This window comes from Belonocnema kinseyi, chromosome 5, assembly GCF_010883055.1.
Source record: "Belonocnema kinseyi isolate 2016_QV_RU_SX_M_011 chromosome 5, B_treatae_v1, whole genome shotgun sequence".
Lineage (NCBI taxonomy): Eukaryota > Metazoa > Arthropoda > Insecta > Hymenoptera > Cynipidae > Belonocnema > Belonocnema kinseyi.
The window spans coordinates 147,843,616-147,864,631 of NC_046661.1; the positions used below are offsets into that span (position 1 = coordinate 147,843,616).

Here is a 21,016-nt window from a genome sequence, read left to right on the forward strand (position 1 = left end):
GTAGAAAATTACTCTTTCGCGTTAAAAATTCTACAATATGGTTAAATATTCCTTCTTTGTTTTGGTTGAAGATTAATTATTTTTATTAATAATTTATTTTGTTAACTGAAAATTTAACTGCTTTGTTGAATTTTTTGTTTTTTTTTTTTTTAGTAGAAAATTACATTTAGGTTGAAAATTCAACTCTGGTTAAAAATTTATTTTTATTTTGTTGAAGATTCATAATTTTAGTTGAAAATTCATTCCTCTAACTGAAAATTTAACTATTTTATTATAAAATTATTATTTTCTCTGGTAGGGAATTAATCTTTTTTGGCATAAAATTAATATTTTAGGTTAAAGATTGAACAATATGGTTAGATTTCATTTCGGTTGAGTATTCATTATTTTCATTAAAAACTCATTTCTTCAACTGACAATTTTATTGTTTTTACGAAAATTTGTCCTTTTGGTGGAAAATTAATCTTTTGGGTTAAAAATTCTACAATATGGTTAAAAGTTCCTTTTTCGTTTTTGGTTGAAGATTCATTATTTTCATAAAAAATTATTTATTTAACTAAGCTTTGGTTTATTTGATTGAAAATTTTTTTTTTCTCGTAGAAAATTACTCTTTCGCGTTAAAAATTCTACAATATGGTTAAATATTCCTTCTTTGTTTTGGTTGAAGATTAATTATTTTTATTAATAATTTATTTTGTCAACTGAAAATTTAACTGTTTTGTTGAAATTTTTTGTTTGTTAGTAGAAAATTACTTTTTTTTTAATTTAACTATTTTGTGGAAAATCGATTATTTTTCCTGGTAGGAAATTAATCTTTTTAGTCATAAAATGAATGTTTGGTTGAAGATTCAACAATATGGTTAAAAGTTTATATTTCTTTTTGGTTAAAGCTTCATTATTTTCATTAAAAATTAGCTTATTTAACTGAGCATTTTATTATTTGCTTGGAAATTTGTCTTTTGATAGAAAATTATATTTTTGTTTGTAAATTCAGCTACTTGGTTAAAAATGTATTTTTGTTGATAAAGATTCATAATTTTAGTTAACAATTAATTCATTTAACTGAAAATTTAAGGTTTTTGGTAATAATTGATATTTTTTTGATACAAAATTAATCTCTTCGTGTGAAAATACAATATGGTTAAAAAATCCTTTTTCCTTTTGGTTGAAGATTCATAATTTTAGTTGGAAATTCAATAGTTTATTTGAAAATTTATATATTTGGTTAAAAAATGGTCTTTTTTAGTTGAAAATTCAACTTTTTTGTTAAAAATCCATTTTTTTTAAAAGCGTATTGCTAGAAAATTAATGTTCTTGTTTAAAAATTCATTTATTGCAATTAAATATTGAGCATTTTAGTAATTAATTTATCTTTTTGGTTAAAACTAAAACTACATGGTGAAATGTTTTTTTTTGTGTAAAAAAATAATTTCTTTAGCTCAAAATATCTACCTTTTTGAAAATCCAAATTTCTACTTGAAAAGTTAGGAATTTTAAGCGGTTTAAATTGAATTTAACACAGTCACCACGTTTTTTAAACTAAATATTCACTACATTTTATGTATAAGTAGATAAAATAAAAATTTCTTTGAATTATTATTCAAGTCTATGATAATATTTAATTAATTAATTAAGGGTGATAAAATATTTAATAAGATTTTGCAATATTAATTGAATTTCTAGAAACTGAAGAAAGAAAATATTAATATTTTGGGTTAAAATTTCTACAATAAGGTTAAATATTCCTTTTTTGATTTGGTTGAAGGTTGATTGTTTTCATTAAAATATAATTTCTTGAAGAAAAATTTAACGGTTTTGTTGAAAATATGTATTTTTAGTGGAAAATTACGTTTTGGGTTGAAAATTCAACTTTTTTTGTTAAAAATTCATTTTTTTTAAATTGTCTTTCTTGCTAGAAAATTAATATTCCTCTTTGAAAATTAATCTTCTTGTTTAAAAATTCTTTTTTTTTTGCTTAAAAATTCAATTGTTGCAATTAAATATTACTCATTTCAGTAATTAATTCATCTGTTTGGTTGAAAATAAAACTGCATTGTTAAAAGTTAAATTAAATTTGTGAACAAAATTTTTGCTTGTTTGTAAAAATATTTTTTAAACTTAAATATAGTTATTCCATTTTTGATTGAAAGCTATTCTTTTTCAGTTCAAAATTTATCTATCTTTTTGAAAATCTAAATTTCTACTTGAGAAATTAGGAATTTGAAAGGGTTTTAAATGAATTTAATAAGTCTCCACATTTTTTGAACTAAATATGAACTGCATTTTAATTGTAAGTAGATAAAATAAAAATTCCTTTGAATTATTATTCAAGTCCATAATATTATTTGATTATTTAATTAATCTATCGTGCTAAAATACTTAATAACATCTTCTAATATTAAATGAATTCTTAGAAACTAAAAAAAAAAAAAAAACTTATTTACAATAAATTCGCAAAAAATTATACTTGGGAAAAACCGGGAATTGTCAGGGAATTTTTTTCCAGGATTTGAGTAAACACTTGTGGTTAAAAATCAAACTGGTTTATTAAACATTCAACTATTTTGTTGAAAATTCGTTTATCTACTTTGTTGAAAATGCCAATTTTTCACTTGAAATGTTAGGAATTTAAAGATATTCAAATTGAATTTAATATATAGCGAAACTTTCGAAAGTTTCTAAAAGTTTGGTTTAATGAAACGTTTCATTGACTCGCAACCCCAAGATAACTGAAGATTTTTCTATTTTGTTCAACATTTATATTTTTTGGTGTTACATTAATTTTTTGGGCTGAAAATTCAACAATATGTTTACAAATTTCTCTTTGTTTTTGGCTGAAGATTTATTATTTTCATTAAAAATTAATTTATTTTATTTGGTTCAAGATTCATTATGTATATTTAAAGTTTATTTTGTTAACTGAAAATTTAAATATTTGGTTGAAAATTGATTTTTTTCTCATAGAAAATTAATCCTTTTTAATCGAAAATTAATCTTTTGGGTTAAAAATGTTTTTTTTTTTTCGTTGAAGATTAAATGTTTTAATTAAAATAGCATTTGCCAATAAAATATCATTTGTTAATTAATTTGTAAATTGATCATTTTAGTAATTAGTGTATCTTTTTGGTTGGAAATATAACTACAAGGGTTAAAGTTAAATTAAATTTGTTTTAAAAATAAATCTCTTTTTTGTGCGTAAATAAATTTTTTTAACTGAAAATATACTCACTTTATTTTTGATTGAAAATTGATATTTCTTAGTTAAAAATTTATCTATTTGTTTCAAAATTGATATTTTTCTGATGAAAATTCTACATTTTGTTTGAGAATTAATATATTCGTTTGAAAACTTGTCGTTTGGATTGAAAATTCAACAATATGGTTAAAAATTCTTTTTGTTTTTGGTTGAATATTCATTATTTTAATTAAAAATGAATTAATTTAACTGAATATTTAAATTTTTTGTTTGAAAATGGATCTTTTTGATGGATAATTAATATTTTTGATTGAACATTCTACAACAAGGTTAAATATTACTTTTCTGATTTGGTTTGAAGATTAATTGTTTTCATCAAAACATAATTTCTTTATTTGAAAAATTATCTGTTTTGTTGAAAATTTATATTTTTAGTCGAAAATGACGTGTTAGTTTGAAAATGCAACTATTTGGTTACAAATCTATTTTTTGTCATTCAACTATTTGTTTAAAAAATTCTTTTTTGTTGTTGAAGATTCAAATTTTTCGTTAAAATTTGGGATTTTTTAGATTCAAATTTATCATTATTGTTGAAAATTCATTTTTTTTATCGTATTGATCATTTTTGTAATTAATTTCTCATTTTGGTTGAAAGAAAACTAAATGGTGAAATGTTAAATTAAATTTGTTTTAAAAATAAATTCTTTTTTTTTGTCTAAAAAAATAATTTTCTTGAACTGAAAATATAGCTATTCCATTTTAAATTAAAAACTTATATTTTTAGTTCAAAATTCACTCGTTTATTTCAAAATTGATCTTTTTCTTATGAAAATTCAACATATTGTTTGAGAATTAATATATTTGGTTGAAAACTTGTTTAAAACTAATTATTTACTGCATTTTAAGCATAAGAAGATAAAATAAAAATTTCTTTGAATTATCATTTATGTCTATAATATTATTTAATAATTCTATCGTGCTAAAATATTTAATAACATCTTGTAATATGAATTGAATTCCTAGAAGTTAAAAAAAAAAACATTATTTGAGTTTCTGAAGCTTTCTAGAACGAAACCCAAAAATAATATAAGACCTCTCTTGCCACCCCCATTTCACCCTTAAAGTGCATTGTGGGTAATAGATACCCCAAGCAATTTTCAAACTCTTATAAACCATATTTAATTCGAAAAAATTGAGTGTCACCATCCAGCTTTAGTTGGAGACACTAACTGTAAGCAGAGTCGTTTAGAATATTGCGTATAGCATCAGCCTACTAGCAGCAGCTGCTGAAAGTGGAGGTAAAAAATCGTGGGGTCTTAAATACCCAGTGTGCACTTAGTGAGTGAAAAAGTAATTTTTGAGTAAATTTTTTTTTACATATAATTTATTTTTGCTTACTTTCTAACGTAAGCATATTATGAAGTGAAATAATTTTTTTTTTCTGATTATTTCACACTTTTTTCTTTGTAGATGTCTTATAACTTACGGCAGCGCGTCATGCGAGAGCAGTTACTAGAGTTATATGTGTTTTTTTTCAATTTCTTGTATTTTTATAGTACACTTTATAGTACATTTTTATAGTACACTATTTCAAAAGTATAGTCATAAATTTCCAGGTTAAAATAATTAAAATTTCGTGAGTTATGAATTTTTAAGTAAAAAAAAAAAAAAAAACAACATTTTTCCACTTTTTTCAATAATTTTTTTAAAAAACCTAAAATAAATAAATGGCCATGAAATCAACTCTTCCTTATACAAGATACCTTGAAGTATATCGGGTAATTTTATTGTAACAAAATATTCAATAGGGGTTAAACAATACATGATTAAATACGCTGGGGTCTTTAACACCCACGATGCAATTTACCGTGATTTTTACCATGTATGCACTCTGAGGGTTACAGTTCGTTCGGACTCACCGTGCCCTCCAATTAAATAACTCTTTTATTTTTAGACTTCAAAGAAACTAGACGAGACAGTCCAACCAAAAATGTCCAATCAAAATGACTGCGACAAAGCACTGCCAACACCAATCTTGGACACTTTCTATCCAAACGAGTGTTTCATCTGTAAAAGCCCAAAAGATCTCCGCCGATGTCGTCGTTGTCAAATGATTTCCTACTGTGGAGAAGCCCATCAAAAAGATCACTCCGAAAGCCATAAAGAAATCTGCAAGATAATCGCCGATATACTTAAACGCAAAAAAGTTACCCATCTCTTTGAAAATCTTCGCGGAATCGACCAAAGTGGATGGAAAGTCGAGCGCGAAATCGCGAGAATGGAAGTTCAAACGAAACTCTCTCGACCGATTCTTCGCAACGAGCTGCAAATGATTCTCTATCCGAGAGCCTGTTTCGTCTGTCACGAGGCGAAACAACAGAACCTAGTGAATTGTCCATCCTGTCCCTCGGCGAGTTTCTGTTCCCAGCATAAAAACGCCAATAGTCACAATTGCTTTCATCTGAAATTCTGCCACGATCTCGACATCGGATTGGACGAAACGAATCTGGCAAAAGCTGTGGGAGCCGCTCATGCAGTTGTTGATCGCACCTTCTTCACCTCCGACAATCAGAGTTTACCCAAGTCCTTGAAACAGCTGATCACCCATTATCCGAAACCGCCAGTCGAGGCGCCCGAGAACATAAAAATCTACAGTTCCGAATTGCTCACAGATCCACTGACTCTTTTCAATGCCCTCCAGAAGCTGCAATTGTCGACACTCGCGAAACTCGTTGTTCATCTCAGTGGCTTCGAAACCGTCTACGACAATCCTATATTCTGGGAGATACTCTTGCACCTTTTGCCCCATCTGAAGTTCCTGAAGATTGTAATTGTCAATGACAGGCAGTCGGTGAAGAAGGAGTCGAAACTTTGCAGCAATTGCCGATGGCAGAAGAAGCATCTCGAGATTGAAACTGTGACCTTTTCCTACGGGGAATATCTGAAGGATGCTGCTTTTCAGAAGCCCGATATCGTTGTCTGTTATAATGCCGAGCCTTCGGAAGCTAATCAGATTTATGAGGAACTTTGGAAGTGTTCACTATCAGCCTGGGGATCAGTCTCTTGTCCCCTCGTTTTCACCACCCGGACGGATTCAACCTTGAAGGAAATGACGGACATTCTGAAATCATCGTTTCCCAACTCCAAGTTTTATTATGAAGCGCTGAACGAGTTTGCGAGTTTGAGACCGACGAGGGAATGGGAGTTGGGTGGTATCTACAAGGACAATCAGTTTATGCTTGTTTTAAAGGTGCCTCATGGAGATGAGAATGAAAAGACTCCGGATTTGGTGAATGGTGTAAAGGCAGAATCATACTCGATGATGATAAATCATCCCGAGCCCCGGCCAAAGAAAGTCGAGAAGATTGTGAATTCGGACAAGAATAAGATTGCAACTAGTTTGGAATCGGTGAGTGCGACAATTGAGAAAAACTCGGCGTCTCTGCGAAATGGTGAGCTGGAAAAAATCGAGGATTTGGTGAATGGTGATGTTCCGAAGAATTGTGATTCGATGACGAATAAATTCGAGGACAAAGCAAGTCCTGATGAAGTTCAGAAGTCGGATTTTCTTGATAATGAAGTCGAGAAGAGGTTGGAAGCTGACAAGGATCAGGAAGAGTCTCTTTCTTTTAATGATAAGATCAAGGCGTCACATCCCGACGAGAGTGTAAATGAATGGGACTTTTTTTATATTAATTCTTGTCAAGTTTGTCATATTAATCATCGAGTTGTGCCCTGCACTCGGTGCAAAATGATTTCTTATTGTGGCGACAAGCATCGAAAGGAGCATTGGCCCAAGCATAAAGATTTGTGTAAAGTTATTCTGGGAATGTTGAAGGAAACTGAGGCGACGAATCTTTTTGATAAGTTGAAAACGAGTGATACGGAGGCGTGGATGAGGATTAAAATTGATATGATGCTGAGAGCACAGAGCAAACTTGGCAGACAGCTTGTGGATTTTGAGAGGCAGATGTTTCTCTTTCCGAAAACGTGTTTCGATTGCCACGAGAGTGACTTGAGCATTCTGAAAACTTGTGATTGTGGGGTAAGTATAAAGTTTTTTATCGCCAATTTTTAAGAGTCAGGGTGTCTATTTTACCTGGATAATCTGAAATTGTCTGAGAATTTTTATATACCTTCAGGGTGGTCGCTGGACCAAAAAACTGGGTACTTTACCAATTTTTAGAGAAAAAAAGTACATAAAACTTTGATTTTTATAGTTTTTAGATCATTAGTTTAATTGTGATATTTTTCAATTATGATATCATTCAGTTTAGAATGCATAATTCGAAAATCTTTAACTTTAAAAATTTATTTTTTTATTTTATTATTATATTATTTTATTTATTTTTATTTTATAATTTTGAAATGCAGTTTTATAAAATTAAAAATTAGAAGCGTTTAAAATGGATGATTTTTGATGAAATGCATTTTTAGTGGATCAACTGTGAATATAAATTAATTAATGATTTTTTAAATTGAATTGTACTTTAAGATTTAAAAAGTAATAATTGATTTTACAAGGTGCTTCGGAATCAGTTCACAATTTTAGAATATGCAGGTTGGAAAGTCTTTTTAGTTAAACAAAGGTAAACGCCCTATTGAAACTTTATAAGAGATTTTTAATTTTAAAATAACTTCAAAATAATATATTTATAATTAAAGGCTATAATTAAAGCTATAATTAGCCAATTAAAGCCAAATTTAATTTGTAAGTCAAATTGTTGAATTTTGATTTATAAATAACAATTGAGAATCTATTATTCTAATTTAAAACAAAATATAGATTTTGGCTGATTTCGAGCAAAAAATTTAGAAGCTTGTTAGAAACTTTGACAGGCTAAAAGATTTACAAAATTGTCAAAAATGAATGTAGAAGATTTTAAGAAAATGTCTTTAATTTGGCATATATTAAAAAAAAATTAATTTAAAAACATTTTAAATAACATGTAGATGTTTGAAGATTTTGAAATAAAATTTCGAAACATTTTAAGGATTTTTAAATATTTAAAATAAAAATAACTTACGTTTTAATTTTAACAGGGAATTTTCATTTTTTTTATACAAATTTATAGTTCGAACTGAAATTTATCCAGAATAATAATAATTCTAACTTAGAACAGGGAATTTTCAAATTTCAATAAATTCCGAGCTAGCACTAGAAATTTCCGAAAAGAAACAAAATTGTGAATTGGAACAGGAACATTTTCCAACAAGCTAGGCAACGCGGGTTCGAACCGGAAGTCTGGACGAATGGCTAAAAAAGGCAAGCGCGACTAGCAGTGAGGGGGAGGAAAAAAGAAAAAGAATGGCTGGGGAGGATGAGGTAGAAAGGGACCAGGACAACAAGAGAGTTAGACTTACACCGAAAACACCAGAGAGAGATAGAGGGGGATGGGGGGACGTTTGAAAAATTGGAAGCTCTCATTAAAGGGTTTATAGAGGAAACAAGAAAGAGATTCGATGACATGAATAGGGGTATGAATAGGCAGGGAAACGATGTAAGGGGCGAAGTGAAAAAGGTCAGAGAAAAATGGGAAGAATGGGATAAACGTTGGAAGGAGGAGAAAGACAATGTTTGGGGTAAGCTAGAGAGCATTGAGAATAGACAGAGAGAGGTTGACGAACAGAGATCTAGAGAAATAAAACAGTTGGAAGAACGGGTATCTAGTCTAGAAATTAGGAATGAGCATATGGGGGGAAAGACAGAAAATGAGGAAATAGTTGAAGAGAATGAAAAGAACGTCCGAAGTGAGAATGAAAGATTAAAGAAAAGACTCAGTGAGATTGAAAGAAGATTAGATGGGAAAGAAAGGGCAAAGAGGAAAAATAACGTAGTAGTTAAGGGATTAAAAGTGGAGAGTGAAACAGAAGTGGAAATAAAAAATCTTTTGAGAGACAGAGTGCAGGTAAGGGTAGAAGCAGTCAAGAGAATAGGAGGGACAAAGAAAGGAAAAGAAAGAATGTTTCTAGTAAAAGTGGGAAGTGAGGAGGAGAAAAAGAAAATTATGGAGGGAAAAAAAATTATTGAGAGGAAGAAGGGAAAGAATTGAAGAAGATCTGACATGGAGGGAAAGGAAAAGGATATGGCAAATAGAGCAGAGGGCTTGGATAGAGAGGAAAAGGGGCTATATGGTGTGGATAGGGAGAGACAGGTTATGGATAAATGGGGAGGAATGGTGCTGGGATGAAGAATTAGAAGAATAAGAAAAAAGGAAAAAGTCTTGAGAAAGGTAGGGGGAAGGGAGATGAAAAAGAGTCTAGAAATAAATCAGAGGGGTTTCCAAACGGCAAAGGGGAAACAAAGTGAAGTGGAAAGAAGAGGGAAGGGAAGAGAGAAACGTGAAAATAGCTTTCTGGAATGTGTCAGGTTTGAAGAACAAGAATAAAGGATTTTAGGAGGAGTTAGAAAAGTGGGATGTGATTATGATGAGTGAAACTTGGACAGATGAGAAGGACTGGAAGGGAATAGAAAAGCTGTTACCCAAAGGTTATGTGTGGACAATGCAAGAATCAAGAAAATAACACGTTAAAGGGAGAGGGATGGGCGGAATGGTGTCAGGGGTGAAAAAAGAATTAGCAGTAAAAGGGAGAAAAGATGGGAACATGGAGGAAAAGGATGGAACAATGATAAGAAAAATTATAATTGGGAAAGTAGAAATGGCGGTGGTGTACGTATACAGAAGAAGAGGGGCAGAGGAAGGCTGGAGAGTAATAAGGAGGTGGATGGAGGAAAAGAAGGAGCAATTGGTTTTAATAGAAGGGGACTTAAACGCATGGACTGGCGAACAAGGGGGAGGGTTATGGGATGAAGAAAAGGAGGCATTTATAAGGAACTCCAAACATAGAGAGACGGGCAGGGAGGGGAGGAAGTTATTAGACATGATAGGAGAAATAAGATGGTTTATATGCAATGGCAATATGAAAGGAGATGAGGAAGGGGAGATCACATTCATAGGAAAGGGAGAAACAGTAATAGATAACATCTTGGCTGAAGAAAGAATGCGGCATATGATAGGGAGTATGATAGTAGAGAATGAGATAGGGGCCGAGGACTTCCCAGTCATAGTTCCACTAAGAAGAGGCGTCAGTAAGCGCGGCAGAGGGAGAAAGGAAAAAGGGTGCGAAAGAAACACGAAAATGGGAGTCTGGGGGGGGGGGGGGGGGGGGGGGGTAGATAATTTAAAAGAGTTTAAACAAGGGATGGAAAAGGAGAAGATTAGGTATGAAAATGTGGAGGAAATAGACTCGTTAATTGAAAGGTTGAAGGGGTTTATTGAAAATGTAAAGGATGAGCTGGGTACTAATGAAGAAAGAGTAGGGGGCAAGAGAGGCTGGTGGACCTAGGAATGCTGGGAGAGCAAAGAGAGAATAAAAGAGTTTTTGAACAAATGGAGAAGAGGGGAAATGGAGAAGGAGGAGTATAACAGGAGGAAAAAAGAACATGAGAAGATGGTGGAAATAAAAAGACAAAGGGGAAAGGAAGAATATAAAGCAGAAGTAGAAAAAGCGATCAAAGAAGGTAGGGAGTGGGATGTGATAAATAGGGATAGAGGGGAAAGGAAGGGCGTTAATGAAGAAATTAAAATGGAGGAATGGACGGAATATTTTAAGGGTCTATTAGGAGGAGAGCAAAATAAGATCAAAGAGGGAAAGTGTAGGATAGTCAAGGAGAAATGGAGGAAGGGAGCGAGATAACAAGAGAAAAAGTGGATGAGACAATAAAGAGGTTAAAAATAAACAAGGCGACAGGAGAAGATGGGATGGAGAGCGAAGCGATGACGTTTGGAGGAGAAGGGATTAGGGATTGGGATGTGGAAGATCTGCAACAAGGTCTGGAAACGGGAAGGTTGGCCGGAAGAGTGGACGACGGGACTGATGGTACCGCTTGTCAAGAAAGGGGAAGGAAAGAAGGTAGAGGAATACAGAGGGATCACTCTCATATCAGTCGACTATAAAATATATGCAGAAATCTTAAGAAAAAGGTTGGAGAGTCAGGTAGAACAAAAAGAAAGCGTCCCACATAATCAGACGGGACTTAGAAAAGGGATGGGAACTATAGACAACATCTACGTACTTAACTATTTAGTTAACAGAAATTTGGGGAGAAAGAAAGGGAAACTCGTCGCTTTGGATTAGGGTGAAAATAGGAAAGAAAAAAGGGCAGGTTTTCTGGACAGGCCGAGGTCTAAAGAAAGGGTGCCCGTTGAGTTCGTTACTATTTAATATCCTACTGACAGACTTAGATGAGAAGCTAAAGGAGAAAGGGAAAGGAGGAACGGTTTTGTGTAATAGCAAACTATACTCTCTAGCATACGTGGACGATGTAGTTCTATTAGCAGATTATGAGAAGGGGATCAACCTAATGATAAGAATCTTCGAACATTATGTGGGAACAAAAGAGCTGACGGTGAACGTAGATAAGACAAAGGTGATGTGTTTCAGAAATAGAAAGAGCAAAATAAATTACGTTTGGAAGATGAACGGACAATAAGTGAAAATTGTGGAGGAGTTCTGTTACCTAAGTTTTTGGTTTGAGGCAGAAGTAGGAAACGAGCTGCAGGTGAGGAAAAGAACTGAATGTGCGAGTAAAGTAATGGGCCAAGTATGGGGTATAGGAAAGAGAAGGTTCAAGAACGATTGGGGAATGAGGTTCTGGTTGTTTGATGCGTTGGTGTGGGCGGTGTTGTGTTATGGTGTGGAGATCTGGGGATGGAAGGAAGAGAAAATATGGTTACTATACAAATTAAGAGAGTCTGGAGGTTTGAAGAGAAGCTAAAAAGGGGAGAGGGAAGTAGAATTGCACAAGCATGTTACGGCGAAATTCGGAACAATGAAGCGAGAGATAATGTGGGAAATTTAAAATGGGAGGAAGAAAGGAGAAAAATGAGAAGGGTGTGTAATATTCGAGAAGGGGTTATGGAGTGGCAGGACATAGAGTTAGAGCTATTGGTTAAACAAGGAGAAGAGAGATGGACAAAGATTATAGATTCGAGGTACAATAGATGGTATATGATGGTCAAAGGGTTGACGGAACCAGGATATCTGCAAAAAATAAAAAAGGAAGAAAAATGGAGTAGGATTGTACGGTTCAGAATAGGAGGAGTGAGAGCATGCAGATATTGGATGAATGAAGAGGAGAATTTGTGCAGAGTATGTGGATACGTAATGGAGTCATGGGCACATGTATTAGAGAGATGTACAGGAGAGAAAGAGGGACAGTTGAGTGTGGATGAGTGTGTAAGATGGATCTTGGATGGTAGTGGACAGGGAGTGATCTGGGTGAAGAAATTGGAAGAAGTAAGGGAAAGCAGGGGAGTAGGGCAGAGCCAAACGGGTGATCCTGAAAAGGGCAGTAAAAAGCGAAAATTGTTTTCAATATCGTGGAAAATGCATTTTTTTAATGGTAAGAGGAAACGGAAGCCCTGGAAGCTAGCTCATTTTAGGAATTAATATCACTACTGTTACTATTGTTTATCCTACGTAATGTGAAAGAGTAGAATATAAGTAGTAGTTAAGTTAGACTAAGGATGGAATTGTAAGTATATGTAGAGGGAGCGGAGGCCCTCAAACCCGTAAAAGGGAGAGATTAAATACATACATACATACAAACATGCATACAAGTTGAACCTTGTATTTATACAAAAGAATTAGAATTTGCATTGGAACAGGGAATTAAATTTTTAAAATAAATTTTCAGCTGGAACAGGGAATTCTTTAAAAGAATGAATTCTAATTATAAGTTGAGTCGGAAAAATTTCGAAAAAAATTAAAGTTATGAATTTGAACAAGGAATTTTACAACAAAAAAATCTAATTCTTAGTTCAAATGGGGAATTTTCGAAAAGAATTAAAATTCTTTATTTGAACAGGGATTTTTTCACAAAATTTTGATTTTTGAGTTGAAATGAATTTTCTTGAAGAATTAAAATTCTGGGTTTGAACTGGGAATTTCCAATTCTTAACCAATTGTGAGCTAGAATTGAAATTTATCCAGAAAAATAATAATTTTCATTGGAAAATTGAATTTTTCAAACAAAATTTTTATTCTGCGTTGAAACGGTATATTTTCGAACAAAAATTAGATTATGTATTGGAACAAGGAATTTTATAAAAAAAATTGCAATTCATACAATTAGTTGAAATAGAGCATTTTTTTTTAAAGAATAAAAATTTTGGATTTGAACAGAGAATTTCCAATTTTTGACCAATATTGAGCTGGAATTAGAATTTAAAATTACTTGAAATGCTATAATTTTGAACATTTTTAAATTCATTGATTTTTTGTTTTTGCAACTGAATCTGAATCATGGAACTCTACAATTTATAAAACTTAAAAATTTTGAATTTGGAACTTCAACTGCATTTCATTTCAAATAAAATAATATTAATTATTGAGCATTTGAATACATAATAGTTAAATGAAAAAAAATTGAAACTTCAATTCTCAAAGTTTAAAATTCAAAGGTTTTAATTTGAGTACTTTCATTTGCAGTTCAGTTTTTATTTCTTCGAATATAACAATTATTAGATTTAGGGGTTTGATTTTTTAAATTTCATTGGCCTTGATCAATTTTAGCGTAAGGGTAAAAATCCGGGAAATGACCGGGAAATTTTTTCTTTGGATAAAACGGTCACTGTATCTGGAAATTTCAGGAAATTTTGTTGAAATTTGAACAGTTTTAGTTGCAAATTTAAAGTGTCTGCTTGAAAATTCGTGAATTTCGTTCAAAATTCGTACTTTGTGGTTGAATTTAATTATTTTTTATTAAAAAATTTAATCTTTATTTTGTTCAAATATCAACTAATACATTTTTTGTTCCGAATCCGTCATTCTTTAAGAAGGATTTAATTACTTGGTTTTTTTTTTACTAAAAATGAATTTTGTTAGTTTAAAATTTAACTCTTTATTTGAAAGTTTATGCATTTTGTTGACAATTTATGTTTTTTTAAATAGAAAATTTTTTTTTTAAATTCGTTGCTTTGGGGAAGAATTCATTTTCTTAGATTGAAAGATAAAACTATTTTTTTTTAAATTCAACTATTTTTTAAATATTTTTTTTTTTTTTGAAAATTCAACTCTGGTTGAACATGTATCTATTCTATTGAAAATTGTATTGTTATTGTTGAAATATTGATCATTAAATTTTTGTGGAAATCCATATTTTTGTTGAAAATTCAATTTTTTTGTGGTTAAAGTTTAATATTTTTTATTCCCAAATACGACTATTTTGTTAAAATGTTATGTTTCTAATTAGAAAATTCAAGTATTTTGTTACAAATAACCCTTTTTGGTTAGAAATTCCACTGGTTTGTAGAAAATTAGTATTTTGGTTTAAAATTTGATCTACCTTATTAAAAATTAATTTTCTTGTTTGTCGAATTGCCAATTCAGTATTTTAATGGAAAATTCAACTATTTTGTTGAAATTGTTGTTCACGAAAATTGTATCTTTTTTAGTTAAAAATTCCACTATTTATTTGAAAATTTTTCTTTTTTTGGTAGCATATTAATTTAACTATTTGGTTAAAAATGCAACTATTTTGTTGAAAATTTAATTCTTTTTTTGAAAATTCTACTCTGGTTAAAAATTGATCTATTTTTATTAAAAATTGTTTTATTATTGTTGAAATGTCAATTATTTAATTTTTCGTTAGGAATTCATCTTTTTGTGGAAACTTCATCTGTTTTTGGTTGAAGTTTAGTATTTTTTGTTCCAAAATACGACTATTTAGTTGAAAGATCATATTTATAATTATAAAATTCAAGTTTTTTTTTGGTTAAAAAGTCACCATTTTTGTTTGAAAATTCAACTGTTTTGTTGAAACTTCAACTTATTTTGACAGAAAATTCGTCCTTTTGGATTTAAAATTCATCTTTTTTGTTAAGAATTCAGCTGTCTTCTAAAAAATACAATTATTAACAATTTACACTCCAATTATTTATTTATTATATCAATTATTTTTACATTTTTCGTTAAGACTACTTTTTTTCTGGAAAATTCAACTATTTGCGGTTAAAAGCTAAACTCTTTTGTTAAAAATTAATTTTTTTGTTGGAATATTCATAAATTTAGTTGAAAGTTAATTTTTTCAACGGTGAATTTAACCGCTCCACTTTGTGTTGAAAATTGACAATTTATAGTTCAAAATTTAGCAATTTCGATGTAAATTTGTCTGTTTTAATTGAAAATTCATCTTTTTTTTGTAAAAAGTTCATGTATTTTGTTAAGAAAAAAAAACACTTTTAGTAGAAAATAATTTTTTTTTTCGAAAGTTAATGTCATTGTTTAAAAAATTTTCTTTTTGGTTCAAAATTTAAGTATTCCATTTGAGCATTCATCATTGCAGTTAAAAATTTATCTTTGAGGTTGGAAATAATATTACTTGCTTTAAAGTTAAACTTTTTTGTTGCAAAATTAACTTTGTTGTTCTAGATTCATCATTTTAATAAAAATCCATTTCTTCGGTTAAAAAGTAAGTTATTTGATTGAAAATTTGTTTATCCTTTTTATCAAAGAAAATAATTTTTTTCTTAAACTGAAAATAAAAATACTATTCCAGTTGAATATTCCATAATTTTAGCTGAAAATTCATCTCATTGGTTGAACATTCATTGTTTGACCGAAAATATAATTATTTAATTTTTGGTTTAAGAATGATATTTTTGAGTAAAAAAATTGCTTTTGTTGTTAAAAGTTCAACGGTTTTGTTGAAAGTTGATATTTTTAAATGAAAAATTGATGATTTGGAACTGAAAATTTAACTATTCCATTTTTTGTTGGAAAAAAATTTGGTTCAAAATTCAACTATTTTGTTGAAAATTGATCTATTTTAGCTTAAAATTCGAAAATTTGGTTGGCAATTTATCTTTTTTTTTTAAATATTATTTTGTTGTTGAAAGTTCAACTATTTCAGTGGAAGATTCATTATTTTACTTGAAAGATCATTTTTTGTTTAAAATTTAACTATTTCAGTTAAGGATTTATCATCTTAGTTGAAAATTCATTAGTTGGGACGAACATGAATTTTTTTACTAAATTGAAACTATTCCATTTTTTACTGGAAATATATTTTTTTCTAGTTGAAAATTCAACTGTTTCATAAAAACAATTTCTCATTTGATAGAAAATTCAACTGTTTCGTTAAATTTTATGTATTTTGTTGAAAAATTGTATTTTTTATGCAAAATTAATTCTTTTTGGTTCCAAGTTAATCTTACTGTTTGAAAATACATATTTTTGTTTAGAAATTCAAGTATTTTAGTAAATGTGAATAATTTGAGTTAAAAAATTATCTGTTTGGTTTAAAATATCACTATTCCAGTTGAACGTCATGATTTAAAATAACTGATCGCATTTTGCAACAAATTTAAATATGCTACTTTTATTTGCCCGAAAAAATTGAAAAACTTGATCGAGAATTTGAAACCGTCCGCGAAATCGTCACCCTGAAAATCATAATTGTTTAAATTCGGAAATTTTATTTTTCGGGATTTTTTAGTCGTTTCAAAAGGAATTGGACTTGTTTAGTTTATAAATAAAAGCCATCTGAATTGAATAATTTGAACTTGGATCATTTAAAATAGAAAGGAATTAAAATTGTATTAATGTTAAATGAAAGCGTTCAAAATTGAATAATTTACAAAATTGTTATCAGAATCTCTCAAAATTGAAAAATTTCAAACTATAATGTTTAAAATTGGACAATTTTATTAGAAAGGAGTTAAAATCCTATCATTAATATTTGAAAGCGTTCAAAATCTAACAATTTCATTTTGAATTGAAGAATTTTGAAATGGAGTGATACAAATTAAAATTTGGAATATAGGATCATTTCAAAAAAATAAAAGTCGAAAAATTCCAGATTAAAATGTAGAAAATTGGACAATTTCATTTGAAAGAAGTTGAAATTGTATCATTTCTAATTCGAAGCGTTCAAACTTGAACTACGTATTTTAATTTTAATTAAAGAATCTTGAAATGGGATGATCACAGATTAAAATTTCAAAAATAGGTCAATATCAAAACAATAAAAATGATATATTTGCAGATTATAATTTTATACGTTGAACTGTTTAAAATTCAAAGGAATTAAAATTGTATTATTTCCAATTAATAGCGCTCAGATTAAATAATTTGAAGACAAAAATTATCAGAAGCTCTCAAAATTAAAAAATGACAGACTCAAATATTTAAAATTTACAATTTTAACAAAAAGAGATTGAAATTGTGTCATTCCTAATTCAGAGCGTTTAAAATTATTGAAAATAAAAATATTTGGTTGAAAATTGATATATTTTTAAAAAGTTATTCTTTTTTGGTATAAAATTAATCTTTTTGACTGAAAATTCATTTCTTAGTTTAAAAATCAATCTCGTTTGTTCAGCATTATCTTTCTGGTATACATTTCGTTTTTTTTCTTCAAAATTGAACTATTTTGTTCAAAATTCATTTGTTTGGTTGATTCATCATTGTAGTTCAAAATTCATTTTTTTTTAAACTGAATCTTTCGGGTTGAAAATTCAACTATTTTGTTAAGAATGTATTTTTGTTAAAAATACATCGTTTTAGTTAAAAAGTCATTTATTTAACTGAAAATTGTATTATCCAATTTTTTGTGAAAATTTTATCTTTTCTGGTAAAAATTTAGTCTTCTTAGCTGAAAATTTATCTGTTTAGTTGAAAATTTATTTTATTTGGTTGAAAATGAGGTTTTTTTTTACTAAAATTTAACTGTTTTATTTTTGATATAAAATTCATTTGTTTCGTTCAAAATTGAACTATTTCCTTGAAATTTTATTTGTTTAAAAACTTATTTCTCTGACTGGAATTTTTACATTTTTTTTAATTTATCATTTTTAGTCGAAAATTGATCTATTTGGTTAAAAAAATAATTTTTTCAAATTGAAAATTAATTTTTTAACTAAAAATTTAACTTTCATTCTTCATATTTTTTTTTGAGATTTAATCTTTTTGGTTAAAAATTAATCTGTTTGAATCTAATTTTAACTATTTTGTTGACAATTTATTTTATTTGGTTGCTAAATTATTTCTGTAACTTAAAATTAAACTATTATGTCTTTTGTTGAAATTTTTATTTTGTAGTTGATAACTCATCTATTTTGTTGAAAATTGATATTTTTTGTAGGAAATTAATCCTCTTGGTTGTTAATTTAACTATTTGGTTAAAAATATATGTTTTTATTTGAAGATGCATTATTTTAATTATAAAATTTAAAAAATAAAAAAAAATGTATCTATTTCATTTTGGCTATAAAAGTGATCTCTTTCTGTAGAAAATTCACTTATTTTGGTGAAAACTCGTTTTGCACAAAAATTAAATTTTTGGGTACAAAGTGCATATTTTGGGTTGTAAATTCAACTTTTTTTTAAATTCGTCTTTATGACTTAAAAACTCAACTTTTGGGATGTGATTTTTTCTCTAAAGATTGAAAAATAATTCCTGGTTGAATACTCAATTCTATTGTTGAAAATTCGTATTTTTGAGTTTAATTTAAAAGTTTTTTATTCAAAATTTAAATATTTTTTTGTGTAGAGATAGCAGCTATTATACTTTTTGTAGAGAATTATTTTTTTTTTTATCAATCATTCATCAGTTAGATTAAAAATTTACCTATTTTTTAAAAAATTCCTTTTTTTTCTTAATTGAAAATCAATTATTTTAACTGAAAATGTTTTCGTAAAATTTGTAATTGAATTAATCTTCCGTTTACAGAGTTCTTTTTCCACATTTCGTTTACACGCAGGGTCTTTTAAGTCCTATTTAATTTTTGAACTGTTTCTCGCTTTTTTGGAAGTGTCTAATACATGTCAATCGTTAAAAACTTTTTAAAATAAATATTGAAATTTGGCAAAAATATAGAAAAAAATTGTTACTTGTAAAAAAATTTATAATTTCGCAACAAATAAATTTAAAAAAAAATTGTTGCAAGATTTTTAAGCTTAGACTATGACCTTCGACAAAAAATATAGGCTCATTGGCGGCGGCTTCAAAAAGTTCAATTATTTGAAGACATGAAAAATGAGAATATTTTCCAGTAATTTATGCAGGTAATTCCATAGAAAAAGCAGGTTATTGAATAACATTCCAAATTGAAAAATCGTCGGTGCCTTAAAATCCCCTCTCTGTAAACGGAGGCTTAATTTAATAACAAAAATGTATTCAATGATTAATTTGATACATTTTGTATGTTGCAGATAAGCCTCTGCAAACAACATAAAAAAAACCTAAACCACCAGAATCTCTGTGATAACTTGAAACTAGCTTTTGAAAACTGCCAGCTTTTGCAAAATAATAAAAGTAAATCGCTTCCGGCAATTGCTGATCAAGGCTCAACCATGATCTCCATAAGATCAGTGCCAATCCAAACAAAACTGAAGAACCTGCCGAGTACAATCAAGGATTTTATGGACTCCTGCATAACATCCTCGGACAAGGTGGCCGAACTCTTTTCCAAAAATCGTGACATCTTTTCCGAAGTTCTGTCGAGGCCCTTGACTCTGCTTTACGGGATTCAAAAACTGAATTTGACCTCCGCTTCATCTCTGACAATTCATGTGATTGGAGCCACCAACGAGGAATTTAGGTGTGTAGGTTACTGGGAAATTTTGCTTCACTGGCTTCCAAAATTAAAGGAAATCAAAGTGGCCTTTGTCGGGCCCGAAATTAATGGGCCCTTCCAACTTGCCATCACAGCCTGTGAATCTTGCAATTTTGTGAGCAAAAAGCCAGCTCTCGTATCCAGTCGACGCTCACGATACGACGAGTATTTCGCGAGTAAATTTTACTCGAAACCAGACATAATTGTCGGCTATAATCTCGATTTGCATGAGAGCGAACTTGGATTGTCGGAATCAACCTGGAAGGAGACGATTTTGACCCTGAAAATGGTGGAGGCGCCGTTTATATTGACGGCAGGAACCGAGGATCGAGCGAGGAAAGATCACGCGACATTTTGCCACCTTTTCGAGAAATCGGTCTCGCATAATTGCTGTGAAATCAATCCATTCGCGAGTTTAATTCCCGAGCGGGACTTTGCAACCGAGGAGTTGAAATATGCGAATAAGTATATTGTCATTTATGAGGGACTGTATGTGGAGAAACATCCAGTGGGGTCTGGCGTTAGTGAATTGAAAGGAGATTCCGTAGCTGACGAAAGTGAAGAAGGAGAAAATGAATCTCTGGAGCTGGAGGTGTCGAAAAAACAGCTAGAAGATGTCAAAGTGAATGAAGAGGAGAAGGAGATCGGTGCAAGTGGGCTCGCCGCATTGGAGGAGAAACTTGCAGCTGCTGAAATTGCGGAAAGGAAGTCGTCTGATGAAGTTTTTCAAGTTCCGGTGAAAGAAGAAAAGGCGGAAGTTCCAGTTGAGGAGAAACCGGATGCTCAGGAAGTCAAAGACAATAAGAAAGAGACTTTAATAATGGAATCTGAAGAAACAGAAAAAAATAAAGAGCAATCGGAAAATGTAGAATCTGTTGCGAAATCCGAATCTAAACCGAATTTGAGCATTTCTGAAAATCAAGAGCCTCTTCGCCAATCTGAAAATATAGAATCTGTTGCGAAATCCGAATCTAGACCGAATTTCACTGTTCCTGAAAATCCGAGGCCTCTTCACCAATCTGAAAATATAGCATCTGTTGCGAAATCCGAATCTAAACCGAATTTGAGCATTTCTGCAAATCAAGAACCTCTTCGTCAATCTGAAAATATAGAATCTGTTGCGAAATCCGAATCTAAACCGAATTTGAGCATTCCTGAAAATCAAGAGCCTCTTTGCCAATTTGAAAATATAGAATCT

General features: G+C 30.0%; 1 protein-coding gene across 2 annotated transcripts in view; it reads left to right on the forward strand.

Moving 5' to 3' along the window:
* Positions 1–21,016, forward strand: part of LOC117172900 — a 23,849-nt gene that overhangs the window by 1,614 nt on the left and 1,219 nt on the right. Inside the window, exons 2-3 of one of the 2 annotated variants that reach the window (XM_033361194.1) lie at positions 5,151–7,241; positions 19,415–21,005. In XM_033361194.1, coding sequence (XP_033217085.1) covers positions 5,151–7,241; positions 19,415–21,005 — 3,682 coding nt within the window. The remainder of the gene's footprint in view (positions 1–5,150; positions 7,242–19,414; positions 21,006–21,016) is intronic. The other variant, XM_033361195.1, reaches the window with a different exon arrangement.